Consider the following 18,987-nt stretch of genomic DNA (forward strand, 5'->3'; position numbering starts at 1 on the left):
GCTGGTCACAAGACAGACATTTCAGGCAGCTCTTCTTTGCTGCGTCAAGTTTCCAGCAATTCTTGTGCCCTGAATAGACTTTATCTGGTCCAGGGAATATTGCATTGGTAGAAACAGATCTTTCTCATCATATTCATGCTCTTTTGGGGTTTTTTTTTTTGGAAATTCTGTCATTGCTAGTTGCCTTTACATCTGAGGTTACAAGAGATCTACTTCCAATGTAAACAAGGCAAGGTAGAATTCTGCTTATTTCCAAAAATATATGACCAAGGTTCATTTCAGCATAGCTGAAGCTATGTGAAAGATTCATCTTCCTTGATATCTACACATAAGTAGCTAGATATTAAAAACAGTGATATGTACAGATAGGTTGAATGTGCCTGTGTGAACATCCCAGGCAAATGAACGGTGGGAGAGAGAATGATAGGCGAGGCCCTACTCTTACAGAAAGCAGTAGGGGCTTGAACAAGGGTTCAAGGTTGCATATGGGCACTCTTTTCTCCTGCTACTGGGGAATCTCCCTCACAGCCATGGCTAGCCCTACCATGAGGCAAAGTGAATGCCTTGTCTCAGGAGGCAGATGAGAGGGAGCAGTGGAGTGAGCACACACCCACACCCCGCCGCTGCCACCTGCCGCTCCACCCGCCGCTCCACCCACCTGCTTATTGCTGCTGGCCACCTGGCACTTGAAGAGAATGCTGGGTGCCTTCCAGCAGCTGTGGAGTGCCCAGCCTAGCTGGGTTTCTCTAAATTTGACTGAAGCATGGTGTGCTCAAATACCATTGAAAGAGAAGCCCAGCTGAGTTCCATTTGCTGCTGCCCTCCAGTTCCATTGCTCCACTGAGCTCCCACTCAGTTCATTTGCAATCCTGCATGTAAATTTGGTCTTGTTTAACTTCAGAACTTTAATTTATTAAATAGCCCATGGAAAGATGTCACCCTCATTCACTTCTTCATCTTCAGGATCTACCATTTCTTAAAGTAGGCAATCAATTTGAGATGCGTTTAATACATTTAATGGAAGGGTCCATCCTGCTCTCTCTCTAAGTTGCTGCATATACTCATCATACCTGCAGTAGGTATCTCTTAAATTGTTACAGTAATAACATTCATTCCACCCTTATTCACTCTAATAGACTCTCTCAGGACATTTCTGTACAGTTTCAATTATTTTTATTAGGACTTAACTATACTATTCTATAGAAATGGACTTATGCATCAAATAGACTATGCTTGCTATGTTTTTCTAACCATTTCCTAATCAGACTATCTGCATATTCATTTTATACATTTTTATTACTTTTGCTTGACTTATAACAGTTGAGGTAAGGAAAATACGTTAAAGGTTGTTTAACATATAATCTATTGAAACCTAATTCAATTGTTAGTATTTTTATATAAAAGAAAACATTCTTTATTCCTTTAATTTTCTTGTTGCTATAAACTTAAAAATGCAACTAGAGAATTTGGCTGACAATCACTTTTACTCCTGAGAAAATGCCACATGGAGTGAGCTATAGGCAAGACACACAATGGGCTAAATATCTTTTATTTCAGTTGGGAGATCATCCAACTGTTCTCACCACCATTCCGATCCAAAATCAAGCATTGCATTCAAGAACATTGGATCTCCCTAACTTGACATCTTAACTCACGAGGGTCTCTTCCCGTGGCCTTTCTGGTGGTCTCACTCCTTTTCCCAGTTCAGTTAGTCAAATGCCAGCAATACATTCTTCAGCAATAATACACCGTTAAAATCAATCTAGTGTCTGAAACAGCCTCAGAACAAATAGGAAACTCATATGCCAAATTAATTCAATGTTTTTCAGATCTGACTGAAACATCAAGGAAACATAGTTACAAGCCATAGTACAGCAAAGGGAAATTCATAACTATATAGCCATCACAACGCACAGGGGCAATCTAATACATTTCTATCTTGTCTATCTAGTGGAGGTGGAATTACCCACATCTCTAGAATTCTGTTTTAGAGCGGTGACTAGCATCCTTATAAGACTAATCACTCACTTTAATTCTATAAGGTCTTGTCTATTTTAGGTCTACCTTTTCTTTTTGCACTAGTTTCTTGACTACATATTTTTCTTTTCTTCCTTTCCCTTTTCTAAACTGTCTGGCCAAGCTTCTTTTCATTTTTTTTCTGTTCCCTCTTTTGCTCACTGTTCTTGTACAAACCACTGTTCCCTCTGCTCCTTCACTTGAAGTTGAGTAGGTACTACAATTTTTTACTGGACAACTTTTTTAATTGCTCTGTCTGAAAAACTGTTAACACACACTAACGCATCAGCTTCTATTTGTTCTGTACTCAATACCTTGTCTGCTATCTTGGCTGCATATACTGCATGTCCAGTCAATGGGGCTGGGTCATTTAACATTACCTCTGCAGGTTACTTTCTACCTAAATAACATTGAACTCTTGAACCTAATCAATTTGGAAGCAGTTTATTTTTCCCAAACAGCTCCTCTGTTTAGCATAGACATCAGGTCTGCCAATATAATGAGGCTGTAGCAGAGCTACCATAGTTCATTTTTGTTCGCAGGGACTGCAAAGGCTCAGACTTTTCTATTCCTTGTCTTCTTCACCTATACTGGGAATTCCAGCTAGGTGCTGAACCTTAGCTCGCAAGTCAGTATAGGAGGGAAATCTGTAGAAAATCAGAATGAAGTGGTGGAGGTGGCTAGGATTCCCGGCACTCTCCAGATGCTTCTGGGTATTTAGACGTTTTATTGTCTCGAGTCAAACTTACCAACTTGTCAACTAAATGCTGTAATGAGGCCTTATCTAGTGGTTGCTAGATTTGTTGCTAGATTCGACTTCTCAAATGTCGACCTTGTCCTTCTCTTTTCACAAGAGCACCTTGGGGTCCATTGGACTTATTCTGGTTTCTCCTGGCACTTTGTTCAACTTGGAAGACCACCTTCATAACCTGCTCGATTTGAATAAGTTACTACAGCAACTTTCTTATCTTTCTTGTCCCTATTTCTCAGCTCTTTTTGGCTCCTTCCACCAGCTGTTCAAGTAGAACCAGCATTGGGTCATCTGTTCTCATCAAACACCATATTCCTTACTTCAGTCTTTCAAACTACACTTCTTTAGCATGTCAGGTAGCAGGTAGCATGTCAGGTTTTCCATCCTCATCTAGATTTATATGTTCTGAAATTATGCCTATAACCTGAAAACTTAAGAAGCACTCTGGTATTGTCTCCTCCTCTGGTTGATTACATGTCAGAAAATGTCTTCCTATCTGAGCCACAGTCATGAACTGATTACCAAACATAGCTCAGTATGTACTGTATTCTAAACTGTTATCTATTTTCTCAATTTCTTCTCTTATCTTCTAATTCTGCTTGCATCACTTTTCTTATACCTGGGGCCCAGACTGGAATCATATCTACAATATTTTGCCTATCCAACTGTGTCTGGGACCAAACCATAGTAGCCCATCTGTGCACATTTTCAGCATCTAATAGGCAAATCATTTTTGCCAAAGCTGCTTCCCTGTTTCTGTAAGACACCTAGAAACTGCCTCAGTAACTTTCTTACATGTTGGGCTGGAGGAGTGATAATTTCTTCTTCAGCTGTTTCTTCTACCTCAGTCTCTCCCCCATCTATCATCTCTGAAGGAGCTAAAGTTTTCTTACGTTTTGTCTGCTTTTTAAAAGGTGTGGCAGGTTGTGTAGTAAGAATATGTTTCAGGGTGGTAGGCTCTTCCTCATACTTAATCCCACTATGCAGGATGATATTCATATGTTTGGGATTCTTATTCTTTTTCTTTAATGTTAAGGGAGGAGCAGACAGTATTATTTCCTGTTGCTCCTGACAACAACTCTTCTCCTGCTCTTGTTCGTAACATTCTAAGTCATCTACACTGGCATCCAACACAGGTCTTCCACGTATGGAACAAATAGTCTTTTGTACTTTGTAGAGCTGTTTCAACTCATCAATCAGAGCTGTGCATGAATCGCACTTCTGTGTAGCCTGCTGCTTTTTCAACTGCTGTGTCAAAACCTTAATGACATCTTCTAGGTCTGCATTCCTTGCACTGAATGCTTCTAGTTGGATTTCCAGCTGATTCCAACTAGATTCCAACAGGTCTACCTGTTTCCTCAATCCCTCTTTTTCTGTGACTAAACTCAGGTTCTGAATTACTGCTTGCATTAATTCCCCCTGAAAACATTTACATTTCAGCTGTAATTTCTCATAGTCCCCAGTCTTGTTTATCAAAGCTAGCCTTGCTTGATCCCATTGCTCAGTTGCTTGTGTTAATATAATACTCATGAGCCAAAAGCATGCATTCAGTTCCTTCATACTACCCAGCTTCACTTTTTCCTGCTCCACATACTGTCCAAGCAACTTACACTGTCCTCTTCAAATGATACAGGATGAGGTGTCTTATCTGTCTCCCACAATCTCATGTGTTTTCCCCCAAGGATTAGTCTCCATGCTTTCACAAATCTGTACTAATTTAGACTTTACTGCTATTGGAAGACTCTTTTTGCAAATTAATAAATCATTCAAAAGAGCTTTAGATTTCTTCTCCATGTTCTGTACCTTTTTCTGAGCATGAAACAACTTTTTCAAAAAAAACTCAGCATTATGCCAGAAATAATCTCGGGGTAATCTACAAATAATCTACAAATCAGTAAATATTCAACAATTATGTCTGCAGAGCGGCCTGACTTTGCCTGGCTCTGCCCTTGGAAATGGCTTCCCTATCCTTGGAAATGGCTTTGTTTCCTGGCCAATGCACCAGTGTAAATTTTGTCTTGTTTGACTTCAGAACTTGTACCAAATGGGTTTGAAACACCCTGGTGGGTAACTAATCTAATCTCAGTGGACAAAAATCACTACAGACAAAACTGTAAACTGAATAAGGCTTTATTTTAGAAAAGTACAAAATAAAAAGCATGTGCTGGCATGGTGGTTATTTGAGCATTAGAAACTTTCTCTGTGATTACAGCGAAAGAGAATGCAACAAAAATAGGAGAGTAATTAAAAGAATTGCAATTGCTAAAGCTGGTATTATGAATTTAGCTAATAAGGTAACAGCTTGAGCTTTGATCATTGCTATGACTCCTACTTTCTCTTGTTTACTACTTGTGGTTTAAAGCTAAACTAAAACTAAATTAAACTAACATAATTGTTAACTCTCCCATTACTTCCTCCTGCACTTCACTTGAATATAAAAGCTGAAGCTATGTTTTTCTAGGCATGTGAAGAATAAAGCTAGCAGCTAGAGTGAACGGAAAAACCCAAGACTTGGAAATAATTCTAAGATTCAGCCTCAGAAACAATTCTAAGTCCTAGACTCAGAAATGTTTCTAAGTTCTACTTTCAGAAAATACTCTAAATTTTAACTTCAGAAAATATTCTAAGTTCCAAAGTCTAAGAATCTAAAGACATCTGCAGGTTATCCAAGTCTTTGGGTCCGGTGGCAAAGCAGAAAGAGCAAAGCAAAGCAAGAGCAGCAGAAGCGGAAATGAGCTCTTGCTGCCTGTTCTTTTATGCACTTGCTCTAGCCAAAGGTGAAGGCCCCAGTGAGTAATGAGACAGCCATCTTCCAATCAAAATGGGGTGCGTGTGCAGTTAGACGATCTGCTCACCAATTAGAAGTAAGGTGTCTTATCTGTCTCCCACAATCTCACGTGTTTTGAGAACTTCTCTAGCACTACTACCAACAGGTTACTTTGAAGTGTCTTAAAACGTGGCCAAAAGTCTGCCATCTGAGCATGTTATCCTGATTGACGTATTTCTCCTTGGTACATCTTTTGAACTCACGGTCATCTTCGATCATATTTGGTCATACCTGTCTGAACACCTCCTCCCAATTGTCGCCTGTGCTCAAGGCTACAGCTTCCCCCGCCCAACTAGTGTCAAGTAAAGACATTCTCTTATCTGTAGGTGTACACCATCAAGACAGTACTTTTCCCCCACTTAGTGGGTGTTTGAGCATGCTCGGTTCTTCCATTCGTCTTGCTCATACACTCTGCTGGCACATCATGGCCTTGAACAAGCTCTGTAAAGCTGCTTGTAAAGACAGCTGCACTTTTTTTCTTTTCTTCAAAACCAGTCCTGAAAAATCTTATTGATTGATTGCATTTATATCCCACCTTTTCTCCCTCTTGCAAGGAACCCAAGGTGACTTGCATTATCCTCCTCCTCTCCATTTTATTCTCACAACAACAACCCTGTAAGGTTGGTTGGGCTGAGAGTCTGTGACTGGCCTAAAGTCACCCCACGAGCTTCCATGGCCAAGTGGGGACTAGAACCTGGGTGTCCAACACTCCAGTCCAACACTCTCGCCACTACACCACACAGGCTCTTGTCTTAGTTAAAGTCTTAGTGAGCTAACATCAATTAGCATAGAATCAAAACTTCAAGGTCTTCTTGCGCAAGAGTCAAGAGTCTAGAATATACAGTAAGTCTGATTCTTAAATATGAATCTGAGGCCTTTTAAGGGCTCTTCTTATAAGTCTCCCCAAAGCCCAAAGCAAAGCAACCCGAATCCGATTAGTAACACCATGGTGTACTATGTTTAGTGCTCTGCAAATAGAATTGGCTAAATACCTTCCAGGCACAAATCCAGTTTGATCTCTTTTGATATAAGTTATTATGAAGTTATTTAATCCTTTGGCTGTAACCGCTGACAATAACTTAGCATCTTGATTGAAGAGCAATGGGATGATACATTACAGACCTACAAGCCTTCCCCAGTTTAGGGATAACTACCAGTTTGGATTGTTGCCAGGAATTAGGTATGGATTCTCTCTCCAGAATAGCATCAGACACAGTTGCAACTGTGATGTCAATATTTCTTCAGATTTCTTGTAGAACTAAATCTGTAAATCTGTCCAACTCTGGGGCCTTCCCTCTTTTCAATTTTCTTATCACATCTGTATCTCTTTGTCTGTAATGGCTTGCAACTCTGCTCTTTTACTAGTTAATAGTCTATATACCTTTATGCTTCCTATTTACATTTGCTCTTTAATTTTGCTATATCATCCAGTAAAATGGTAGAGGCTTTGGTTGACTTTTTTAAGTTACTTGCCTCACTTATATATACAGTGCATAAGTATTTACCCCCCTTTGACTTTTCCACATTTTGTGTTATAACCTGGAAATAAAAAGTATTTAATTGCCATTCTTACCATTTGATTTACACAAGGTACTTAACACTTTGAAGGTGCAAAATATTTTTATTGCGGCACAAAAATTAATTAAACAAAAACAGACTGGCATTTATTGGTTGCATAAGTATTCACACACACACACCCCAAGTCAATACTTGGTGGAAGCACCTTTGGCAGCAGTTACAGCTGTGAGTCTTTGGGGCTATGTCTCTACCAGCTTTGCACATCTGGATCCTGCAATTTTTGCCCGTTCGTCTTGGCAAAATTGCCCAAGCTCTGTCCGGTTGGATGGGGACCGTTGGTGAACAGCAATTGTCAAGTCTTGCCACAGATTCTCAATCAGATTGGGCTTTGACTGGGCCATTCTAAGACATTCAGGTTCTTGTTTTTAAACCACTCCAGTGTAACTTTGGCTGTGTGTTTAGGGTCATTGTCCTGCTGGAAGGGGAACCTCCTCCCCAGTTCCAGGTCCCTTGCAGACCGAAACAGGTTTTCCTCTAGTATTGCCCTGTATTTGGTTCCATCCGTCTTTCCCTCAACCCTGACCAGTTTCCCAGTCACTGCCATGTTGGCACAGTCTTCACTCTCAGAGCACTCTGGAGCACTCATTGGGTCTTGTTGTTGCAAACAGGATTGCAAGCTTTGTTCTTGGCTCAGTGCTGTAGTGCTTCATCCCTTTTCCAGTGCTATGTTGGTTTCTTTAAAAAATAATTCATATTTTAGCTCTAACAGTGTTAGTTTGGCTGTCCCAACCCCTTTGCTGTGCATCCCCAATCTCTTTCGTTTCTCTGTGCATCTGGGCTCCCCGCACCTCCACCCCTGAATCAGCATGTCTCTCTTTCCTCCTTGAAGTCCAGCACAGAGCAATTCTTTGTCTTTCCAGTTTGACAAACTCAAAATAGTTACTGTAAAGGAAGGCGAGACCTCCAGGGCTCTACTAGCCCCCATGATCTGCTGCCACCACCTCTCCAAGCCGGTTCAGCCAGACCTAAAAGGAACCCTCCAACTCCCTCCCACCCTCGAGAGGGAAACAGTAGCCACTGGATTTAGCACTGACCCAGGAAAGAAATAGCAGAATTAGTTTGAGGTAGATATTTAGTTAAGCGGTAAGGGAATGGGAAGAGAGATAAAACAAAATACAATTTAGAATACCCCCAAGAAGCAATTCCCTGTTTGGAAACCCAACATAAGATAAAACAATAAAACTACCTGGCCTAACAATTCACACCTCTGTGCTGTGCTGACCCTTACACAGGCCAGGATGGTTTATGACCTTGAAGCCTGATGAGGCCTCCGGCCTGGCATCTCCAGCCCTGGCACTACCCGGACCCCGCTCCATTCCAGGTGGCCTGAATTGTAAATCTTCTTCATGGGATCCTACTCCCCATGTCCCAGCAGGCTGGCAGCAGGGGCAAGCATAAGGCTGGTAGTGCTGCCGGAACTCCTCCAAGCTCTCCCTCTCTCTCCCCCAAGAGGCTTAGGCAGGCCACCATGGAGGAGATGGGGTGGGGAAAATATGGGTCCACCAGGTGGAGATTTCCAGCGTTCAAAAATCAGTGGCCCTTGTGGGCTAGGCACTGACCGTGTTCATTCAAGATACATTCAAAATACTCATTTAGGTGTGTGCTAGAAATAAAAGCAGTTAAAAAAAAACCTCTTCCAGTCTGCCTGCCAGGTAATGTGTGTATTCAGCCACAGAGAGGCTGAGCTGGTGATTCTTCTGAATAAGGTTTTTTTTACACTTCAAAGAAACCCGCAGCAGAGATTAGGGATAGTGACCTCCGCTTCAATACACTATTCCTTCTCAGTCTGGTCTGAGTTTCTGGGAATATCAAATTCAACCTGCGCCTAGCACACAAGCCAGTGGGTCAAACTGCCTGGACTTTGGTGGGTGGGATGACCTTGAGGGGGGCTGGGAGGGGTCAGGGGAGAAGTGGTAGCTCTTTGCTTTGGGAGTTTTGGTGGAAAACATCAAATTTCACCTGTGCCTAGCACACAAGCCAGTGGGTCAAACTGCCTGGACTTTGGCAAGTGGGATGCCCTCGAGGGGGCTGGGAGGGGCCAAGGTTTCACACACATCTGTGGACACATGGAAAATTTATAGCTCTTTGCTTTGAGAGCTTTTGTGGAAAACATAAGATTTCACCTGCACGTACCACGTAAATCACTAGGCCAACGTTTCTGAAATTTGGCAGCTTGAGTTCCCTCCGGGGTGCTGCGAAGTCTCCAAATGTCATGTCTGTATTATAAAAACTGAAAAAGTTATGACCATTTGTGTTTTCCCATGCAAGTCAATGGGAAAACACCATAAACAGGTGATTCAGATATCTGGATCTTGCTTCGGATTCAGATCCGAGTCAAAGTGGAGAGCGTCTGAATCAGCCCAAGGAGGATAGGAGTCACTAAGGAGAATCCAAAGCAACATCAGCGGTGGAGCAGGGGGTCCTTGCACAGCCCTAGAAAGCAACGTATGTGCCAATTGGGCCTCCAAGGGGAGGGCATTCCACAACCAGGATGCCACGGCAAAGAAGGCCCTAAAAAGTCCCAGGTTGTCCTGAAAGTGTGCGTAGATGGTGTTTGATTTTGAAATTGCTTTAGAATGATTAATTATTCAGCAGCATAGAAAACGATCTGGCCATAATAATTGGTTGTGCTTTCAGTGTATCCTTTGTCTCATGAATTCGCTGGCTTGCCACCACCTGTTACAGTCATTAGGCATAATGAGAAGGGCCGTAGTTTAGTGGCAGAGCAAATGGTTTTTGTGCAAAATGTCCCAGGTTGATCCCCAGCACCTTCAGTTAGGGCTGGAAATTACTCCTGTCTGACACCTCGGAGAGCCACGGCCACTCAGTGTAGGCAGGAGTAGGCAAGCTGGTGCCCTCTAGATACTTTGGACTGCAGCTCCCCAGATCCTTGCCTATTGGCCATGCTGGCTGGGGCTAATGGAAGTTCTTGTTCAAAATATGTGGGGGGCACCAGATGGCCCACCCCTGCTATAGACAGTAAGGAAGATGGAACAGGGGTCTGGCTTGGCATAGGGCTGCTTCCTAATATTGATGCTGTTACAAAGATGCAGCAGACATGCCATAGGCTCATTGCCCCTGTTGACAGCCATCTCTTCTTAGATTAAAGAAAACATATAGAAAACGGGAGTCAAGTTGATAATTCTCTTCTGTTTGGTAGCTTATGTACACAAGTTGGTGTAGCCTTATGTCTAAGAGGCTAAACTGTAAATTTGGAAACCCCTGGTTCAAAACTTACCTCTGGCATGGTCAATAGGTAGCCTTAGGCAAGCCACTCTATCTTAGCCTGAACCCTCTGTCCAGTATATGGACTTATAATTATGATGTTAATAATGTACATGGTAGAAAATAACCATCAATCTCTGGATTTTCTTTAAAAGCAGTAATATCAATTGTGTCTTTCTCTTGTTTAGCTGCAACTGCAATTCTCAGCCTCCCAGTCCAATTAAAATTGCAGTTGCTGGAGCCCAGAATTATCTCAGTGCTGTCTTGAGGCTCTTTGTAGAACAGCTGTCTCACAAAACCCCAGACTGGCTCAGCTACATGAGATTTCTCATCATACCACTAGGTAAATAATCATTTTCTTTCTTTCTTTCTTTCTTTCTTTCTTTCTTTCTTTCTTTCTTTCTTGAATTCAATTCAACTTTTCCTCAGCACCTTATAATGCTACAGCAACTGTTCATTCAACTGTGCTCTGCTACGGGATTGTGGGGTGTGCATTTGAGGGCTGCAGCCTCTAGAATATCAGCTCTTTACTATCATTCCCCTTTCAAGCTCTATAATAGAATGGGAAAGGTAGCTGGCAATCAGAGGTTCACCAAATCTGAAGCTGTCCCAGTCTGGTTTCCTGGGCATCTAAAATTTAAAAAGAATGAAAGTTTCCCCCTTTGGGATGGGAAGAAGACCAGCCAATGCCACTGTTACGGGAGGATGAGAAAGAAAGGATTGAAGCAGTGTTGGCACTGCCAGATGCTGAGAAAGTTGGGGACACAGGCCCATAGGCCCATCCCCAAGAATAGCCATCTCCTGAAATTCATAAGATGCTATGCCTCCCCTCCCCCAACTCCCTCACAGTTCCCCTTCCCTTCCTCCCACTCTGCCCACACACATCCCAGATGACCTGTTTGTAGTTAAAAATCAGTATGAAAAACTTATTAGTCTTCCTCTTACTGTGCTTTTCCTTGAGCATATAAACCTCAGGGCCAAATCAGCCACAGCCCCCCACATCTGCAGTTGGGGTATTATAGTGGATATCATTGCAAGGTTGTTGTATGGTACTCCTGCCCAACCAGGAATATGAGAATAACAGCACCGGATAACACTGAAGGCTACTGTCTCAGGCTGCCTTTACACTACAGAAACCCCCCGCAGTCCTCCCATTCTGGAGCCTTTCCGTGTTTATTGCAGGCTCCCAGACAGTGACCACATGATTGCTGAGAGGGGAAGCTTTTAATTTTCAAGGTTCCATAGAGCTCAGTGAAGCAGCACCATCTAGTGGCTATTTTAATCACATAACATTCAGGATTTTTAAAATGGTTCATTAGTTCTGGATCTATTTGAGATGGAATAACCAGGAAATACCTCTGGATGTGCCCTGGAGGTTAACGATGTGAAAAGGACCTGCACACTTCCATGAGTGAGCAATCTCAGTAGCGGGATAAAAGATCCATGTGAAGGAGCCCTCAGTCTAATTCTAATCCTCACCCTACTGCTGCTAATGCTACTGCAGGGGTGGGTAAGTCTTTTTAGCATGGCCACACACAAAAGCTCCTAGAAGCTGCATGCCAGCAGTGGGTGTGGCTAGAGCCCATAGTGGGTGTAGCCACCCTACTCTCTCACACATCCTTCACACTATACGCACACACACCATCCACACAGTTCAGGTGTGCGTACACACACCTTTCCCGGCCTCTCTCCTCAGAGCAGCTGAGGGTGGGGGGCATTTTCTCTGCTCCACACTGAGAGAGGCTCCCTTTCTCAGTGCTGAGCAAGGAAAAGTTACTCTCCAGTCACCAGGAATGGGAGCCTCTCTCAGCGCTGCGGCAGGGAACCAGATAGGGAACCCTGATGGGGCGTATCTGAGTGGCAGGACAGAGATTCCTTATACCTATACTACTGAGTTACACTGCAAAATTGTAAACTACTATCTCAACCCTACCCCCAGCCTGCAATATTCCAAGTGAATTATGTTGTAGTGTTGTAGCCACTCTTTTTACAGCCAAAGCAAAATGACTATAATGAACAGCAGTTGCACTGACACACTGATTTTTTTTCTTTTTGATATAATAATTTTTTAAAAACAAAACACAACAACAACATAAACACACAATACACATACACTAAAATATATCTTAAGATTGTAAGAGATCTAGATTTGGCTCCCCTTACACAACAAATGCTCATTATTATTCTCTCGTTCTTATCTTAGTTGTATATCATACATTGATATACACAGACTTTATCTCATTTCTCCTAATTTTAACAACAACAACAACAAAAAGAGAATTAACCATCTCAAAGTTCAAAATCCACATACATAGATATTATTTTTTCTCTATTTCTTGTACAAATTCTATAAAAGGTTTCCAGTCTAACATAAATTTGGTTGTTGACCCTTCTTTAATTATAATAGTAAGTTTTGCCATCTCTGCCAGTTCCATGATTTTCATGATCCGCTCGCTCACCATTGGTATTGTTTCATTCTTCCACTTTTGTGCATACAATAACCTTGCAGCCGTTGTCATGTAGAGAAAGAGGGTTCCCCCCTTCTTTTTTACATGTTTATCTGTTAGTCCTAATAAAAAAGTTTCTGGCTTTAATTCTATAGTAGTCTTTAATATCCCCTTCATGGACCACTGCCTTGTTGTTGCGAAGGGGCTTATGTAACTTAGTGAAGCCATAAGCTATGCCGTGCAGGGCCACCCAAGACGGACAGGTCATGGTGGAGAGTTCTGACAAAATGTGGTCCACTGGAGAAGGAAATGGCAACCCACTCCAGTATTCTTGCCAAGAAAACCCCATGGAATGTATCACAAGGCTAAAAGATATGACACCGGATGATGAGCCCCTCAGGTTGGAAGGTGTCCAGTATACTACTGGGGAATAGCAGAGGGAATTTCCAAGTAGCGCCAGAAAGAGTGAAGTGGCTGGGCCAAAGCCAAAAGGACACTCAGCTGTGGATGTGTCTGGTGGTGAAAAGAAAATCCGATGCTGTAAAGAACGATATTGTTTAGGAACCTGGAAGGTAAGATCAATGAATCAAGGTAAGCTGGAGGTGGTCAAACATGAGATGACAAGATTGAACATCGACATCTTGGGAATCAGCGAACTAAAATGGATAAGCATGAGCGAATTTAATTCAGGTGACCATTATATCTACTACTTTGGGCAAGAATCCCTTAGAAGAAATGGAGTGGCACTCATAGTCAACAAAAGGGTGGGAAAAGCAGTAGTGGGGTACAATCTCAAAAACGACAGAATGATCTCAGTACGAATCCAAGGCAAACCATTCAGCATCACAGTAATTCAAGTCTATGCCCCAACCACTGATGCCGAAGAAGCTGCGGTTGATCGGTTCTATGAAGACATACAACACCTTCTAGAACTAACACCAAAAAACAATGTCCTCTTCATCATAGGGGATTGGAATGCTAAAGTAGGAAGTCAAGAAATCACCGGGATAACAGGCAAGCATGGCCTTGGTGTACAAAATGAAGCAGGACAAAGGCTAATCGAGTTTTGCCAAGAGAACACGCTGATCATAGCAAACACTCTTTTCCAACAGCACAAGAGACGACTCTACACATGGACATCACCAGATGGTCAATATCGAAATCAGATGGATTATGTACTTTGCAGCCAAAGATGGAGAAGCTCCATACAGTCAGTCAAAACAAGACCTGGAGCTGACTGTGGCTCAGATCATGAGCTGCTTCTTGCAAAATTTCGGCTGAAATGGAAGAACGTAGGGAAAACCACTAAACCATTCTGGTATGACCTAAATCATATCCCTGATGAATATACAGTGGAGGTGAGGAATAGATTTCAGGGATTAGACCTGATAGACAGAGTGCCTGAGGAACTATGGACGGAGGTCCGTAACGTTGTTCAAGAGGCAGCAACGAAATCCATCCCAAAGAAAAAGAAATGCAAGAAAGCAAAGCGGCTTTACAAGTAGCCGAGGAAAGAAGGGAAGTGAAAAGCAAGGGAGAAAGGGGAAGATATATCCAACTGAATGCAGATTTCCAGAGAATAGCAAGGAGAGACAAGAAGGCCTTCTTAAATGAACAATGCAAAGAAATGGAGGAAAACAATAGAATGGGAAAGTCTAGAGATCTCTTCAAGAAAATCAGAGATCTCAAGGGAACGTTTTGTGCAAAGACGGGCATGATAAAGGACAATGAAGGCAGGGACCTAACAGAAGCAGATGAGATTAAGAAGAGGTGGAAAGAATAGACAGAAGAACTATACAGGAAAGATCTGAATGTCCCTGATAGCCATGATAGTGTGGTCACTGAATTTAGAATTCTTCTTTCTCCTTTTATCTGTTTTAGAATATTTTGTACCTTCTCTTTTCTTTTTCAGTTGCGTGTTTTGTTGTATAAAATAACGTCTCATATAGGCCTTACTTGCATCCCATACTTTTCGGATATTTGTTCCTTTGTTCAAAAAATTATTCAGTTCAAAAAATTATCTCAGTTTCTTTTTAGTGTCATTCACAATACTTTTATTGTGAAATATCATTTCATTCAATCTCCATCTAAAAGTAGTGCTTCTTTTCACATATAACATAGATATAGGGTTATGGTCTGAAAATGATCTTGGTAGAACTTGTATTTTGCCAATATTTGTAGCAAGCTCTTTAGTTGTCAAAATCATATCAATCCTGGAAAAAGATCTATGTCTTTCTGAAAAGGTATGTATTTTCTTTTGAGGTTCCATTTTTATCTCTCCATACATTTACTAAAGCCAAATTGTCCAACAATTCAAAAAAACTTTTAGGTAATTTCCCTTGATTACTCTTTATTTTTTTCTCTGATATCCTATCAATTTCACGTGCAATCACCCCATTCCAATCTCCCATTAAACACCAACTGTCAAAAGTTAGATCCACGAGTTGGGTAAGAGATCCTCATAAAATTACGCTTTGTGGTCCTTAGGTGCATAAACCCTAAAATCAACGTTGATACACCATTCAGTGTAATTTAACTCCCACAAAACGACCTTGTTCATCTGACAATACCAATTCTGGTCCCAAATGTGGCTTAACATATAAAACTACTCCATTTTTCTTTTTTCGGCCTCCAGTTATAAACTCTTCACCTAATTTTTTATTAATTAAATATTTGGTATCTTCTTTCTTAATATGAGTTTCTTGTAAGCATATTATATCTTGTTTAAATTTTTGTAAATAATAAAATATTTTCTTTCTCTTTTGAGGAGCATTCGCCCCATTAACGTTCCAAGTTAAAAATTTATAATCCATTTTTTAAAAAACATAAGATTAAGGTACATTCTTAATTTCCACCTGTTGCACCCTGTGTGCTGTCCTCTTCTTGTACATCAGATTGTAGGTCTGTCCAATCTTTTCCATAAGTTCGAAGGAATTCTCTTGCTTTTTGAAATGAGTTCAACTTAAATCTCTGTTCTCTGTAAGAGAAGACCACACACCTTCTGGGAATTTCCATCTAAACATGATCTTTTTCTGTTTCTGGATTGTTGTTAAAAATGCATAATCTCTCCTTTTCCTCAGAAATCTTCCAGGAATTTCTTTCATGACGATAATCTCTTTGCCCACCATCTTCAATTTAGTTTTATAGTGCTGCTGGAGAATTGAATCCCTTGTAGTTTTCTTTACAAAATGGACAATAATATCTCTGGGTAGACCTTTTGTTTTTGCATATGTCGAATTCAGTCTATAAGCTCGATCTATGGAAATTTCCATTTCCACGTTTTTCTCTTTTTTACTCAAAAAGGCTGCTATAGTCTTTACCAATTCTGTTCTGAGGTCAGGTTCTGCACTGCCATAACTTTCCACGACTCCTCTAAAACATAACACGCATTCCTTGTCTTTACGCTCAAACCAAGCTAAGGCATCCTGCTCATGTTCTAACTCCGTAATTACAATTTCGGCATTATTTTCCAGTACTTCCACTCTGTTTGTCATTGTTTTAAATTCTTCTGTTCTTTGATTTAATGCATCATCTAATTTCTTAAATTCTTGTCTCAATTCTTCCTTCGTGTCTTTAATCTCCTCCTTTACTTCCAATACTTGTCTTTCTATCCATTTTTCTATACGTTGTTCAAAGGTGCCCATCCTTTGTTCTATACATTGTCCAAAAGTGCCCATCCTTTGTTCTATGCGTAGTTCAAAAGCCTCCATCTTTTTGCTTATAGCATCTATAATATTCTGTGTTTGATCATCCAAGGCCATCTTTTCTATATCTTGCTTCTGCTCAGGTACCTCTTCCTTGCTTATAGATGTTGCTTTCACCAATAATTTCGTAGTTCCCTTCGGAGTCTCTTTTAAGGAGCCTTTCCTGGATTTAGTATTTCTACTTAGTTGTTCTGTAGGCATCTCCCAGCTATTCACTCTACTACAAGTTGTTCTGATATCCTTTGCTGGTTTATCCAAATTCATAGCACTCATTCAATTATCTTCTTCATTACTTCCTTTATAAATTAATCTATCTGGATATCCAGTAAGTTATTGATCCTCCAATGCCAAAAGAGATCTTTCTCAGTATCAAAAGGAGAAAAAGAGATAAAAATAAAAAAGAACATGAAAAGAAGAAAGATTTTTCATAAACTGCTGATTTTTTTAACATCCAACAGGTGTCAGCAATACTCCTTCTTTAATAAATTTCACTCAATCAGCCCACAAGTTGATCTTATCCTAACCTATTCCAGGATTTCTGCCAAAGAGTTATTTATTTTGACTTTGTCACTTTCTCAGGGTCATGCAGAAGTTAAAAGCAACTGGACAAAAACATAACTTTCAGCCATATAAATTCAAACATTAAAACCTTCAAACAATGATTTAAAGAAATAGAAAGTTAATTAGACTGTAATACTTATTCAAAATGCAAGCAGTCTTAGTACTCTTTCTTTTTTCTTCTTTTGAAAGGACCTCTTGAGCTATATTCACTTTGTAAAAGTCTGCAACTCCTTGATTTTAATTTTAATTCATGTTAGATTTATAAAACTGCCATACTTTTGCTTTTTGCTGTGCAAGTGTTACTTGCTGGTAGCTTAAATTTCCAAATGGTATCTAAGATTGGAGCACGCCTGTCTCCAATCTTAGATACTCTTAATTAATTGTTTCAGAACAGCATTTCAGTAGGTGTTTGTTTATCTCTGGCGACTGACCTTAGTTTTGAGCCCCTTTGCATCCTCCGCAAAGGCAGCTGTTCTTCTAAGATTTCATTCGGATGGTACTGCAGACTTCCCCTTTATTTTCCGGGGGGGGGAAAAGGGGTTTCTCAACCTTTTCACAGCTGTTTGAAAGAACTGACCTGCTGAGCCTCGCAAGTCACTACCAGGACGACATGGCTCCTTACCGGAAATCCGACTGATTTTTAATGACTGAGTTCAAAAACTCAAAACTCCTCAAAAACTCAACTGCTCCAGTTATGGGGTAAATACGCTGGTGCCCAATCACAGCAACATTAAAATCTTGGATTTTATTTTTTAAAGGTTTTTATTTAACAAAAATGTTTTGTGTATATAAATACCTTTAAACTTGTGTGCATGTCGCATGGTTTAGTGGGATAAATATTTGCAGGACTCCTGCAGCAACCTGTATACTAGGCTACCTTGCAAATATTTATCCCAAACAGTTATTGGTCTTCCATATCGCTCTTACCAGCGTACAACTTTCATAAGGAAGCATATAAAATATTAAGATGTATTTTGGTATTAAGTTTGAATCAATTTGATTCTGACAGAAATATTAGTGCTGTCATGCTGTGACTTTTCATTGACCTAGGAGCCTGTTATTGCTAAACATAGGAAACACAAGGTGGAACCATTTTCCCATCTGAAGTCAGGAAAAAGCAAATCAGGAAAATGTGCTTTAGATAAATGTGCTTTCTTTAGATAAGAAAGAAGGAAGGATAACTGCATACACGTCATTTTGTTTATATGTTCTGCTTACGATGTAAATGAGTAAAGATCAGATGACATATTTTGGGAAGTAAATAGAATGTCAAAAGAGTTCAAAGCAAGATTTCTGCAACACCTGCAGAAGAAAAATGTAGATGGTAGCCTGTGTTGAGAACCTAAGTAAATGTAGCTCAGCAGGGCTGACAAAGATATGAAATAAATATATCACTACAAAATAGGTTTTAGGAAAATAGTATATATAAAAATATTCCTAATATATAAGAACTTTTAATATAATATTAATACAATATTTAAAATAATAGATTGGCTCTCTTTTAGTTTCTCTTACATGCATAGTTTTATAGAATCATAGAATAGTAGGGCTGGAAGGGGCCTACAAGGCCATCGAGTCCAACCCCCTGCTCAATGCAGGAATCCAAGTCAGAGCATCCCTGAGGCTGGCTGTCCAGCCTCATCTTGAAGGCCTCCAGTGTGGGAGAGCCCACCACCTCCCCAGGTAATTGGTTCCATTGTCGTATTGCTCTTACAGTCAGGAAGTTTTTCCTGATGTTCAGCCGGAATCTGGCTTCCTGTAACTTGAGCCCATTATTCCGTGTCCTGCACTCTGGGATGATCAAGAAGAGATCCTGGCCTTCTTCTCTGTGACAACCTTTCAAGTACTTGAAGAGTGCTATCATATCTCCCCTCAGTC

The 18,987-nt window shown here is 40.7% G+C and overlaps 1 protein-coding gene across 4 annotated transcripts in view; it reads left to right on the forward strand.

Moving 5' to 3' along the window:
- Positions 1-18,987, forward strand: part of PACS2 (phosphofurin acidic cluster sorting protein 2) — a 257,810-nt gene that overhangs the window by 160,517 nt on the left and 78,306 nt on the right. For all 4 annotated transcript variants that reach the window (XM_084854825.1, XM_084854822.1, XM_084854821.1 and 1 more), the window contains exon 16: positions 10,586-10,740. In XM_084854825.1, the coding sequence (XP_084710951.1) occupies positions 10,586-10,740 (155 nt within the window). The remainder of the gene's footprint in view (positions 1-10,585; positions 10,741-18,987) is intronic.

This window comes from Heloderma suspectum, chromosome 4, assembly GCF_057233095.1.
Source record: "Heloderma suspectum isolate Gila_16-S chromosome 4, 16-S_ref, whole genome shotgun sequence".
In the NCBI taxonomy this organism is placed as follows: domain Eukaryota; kingdom Metazoa; phylum Chordata; class Lepidosauria; order Squamata; family Helodermatidae; genus Heloderma; species Heloderma suspectum.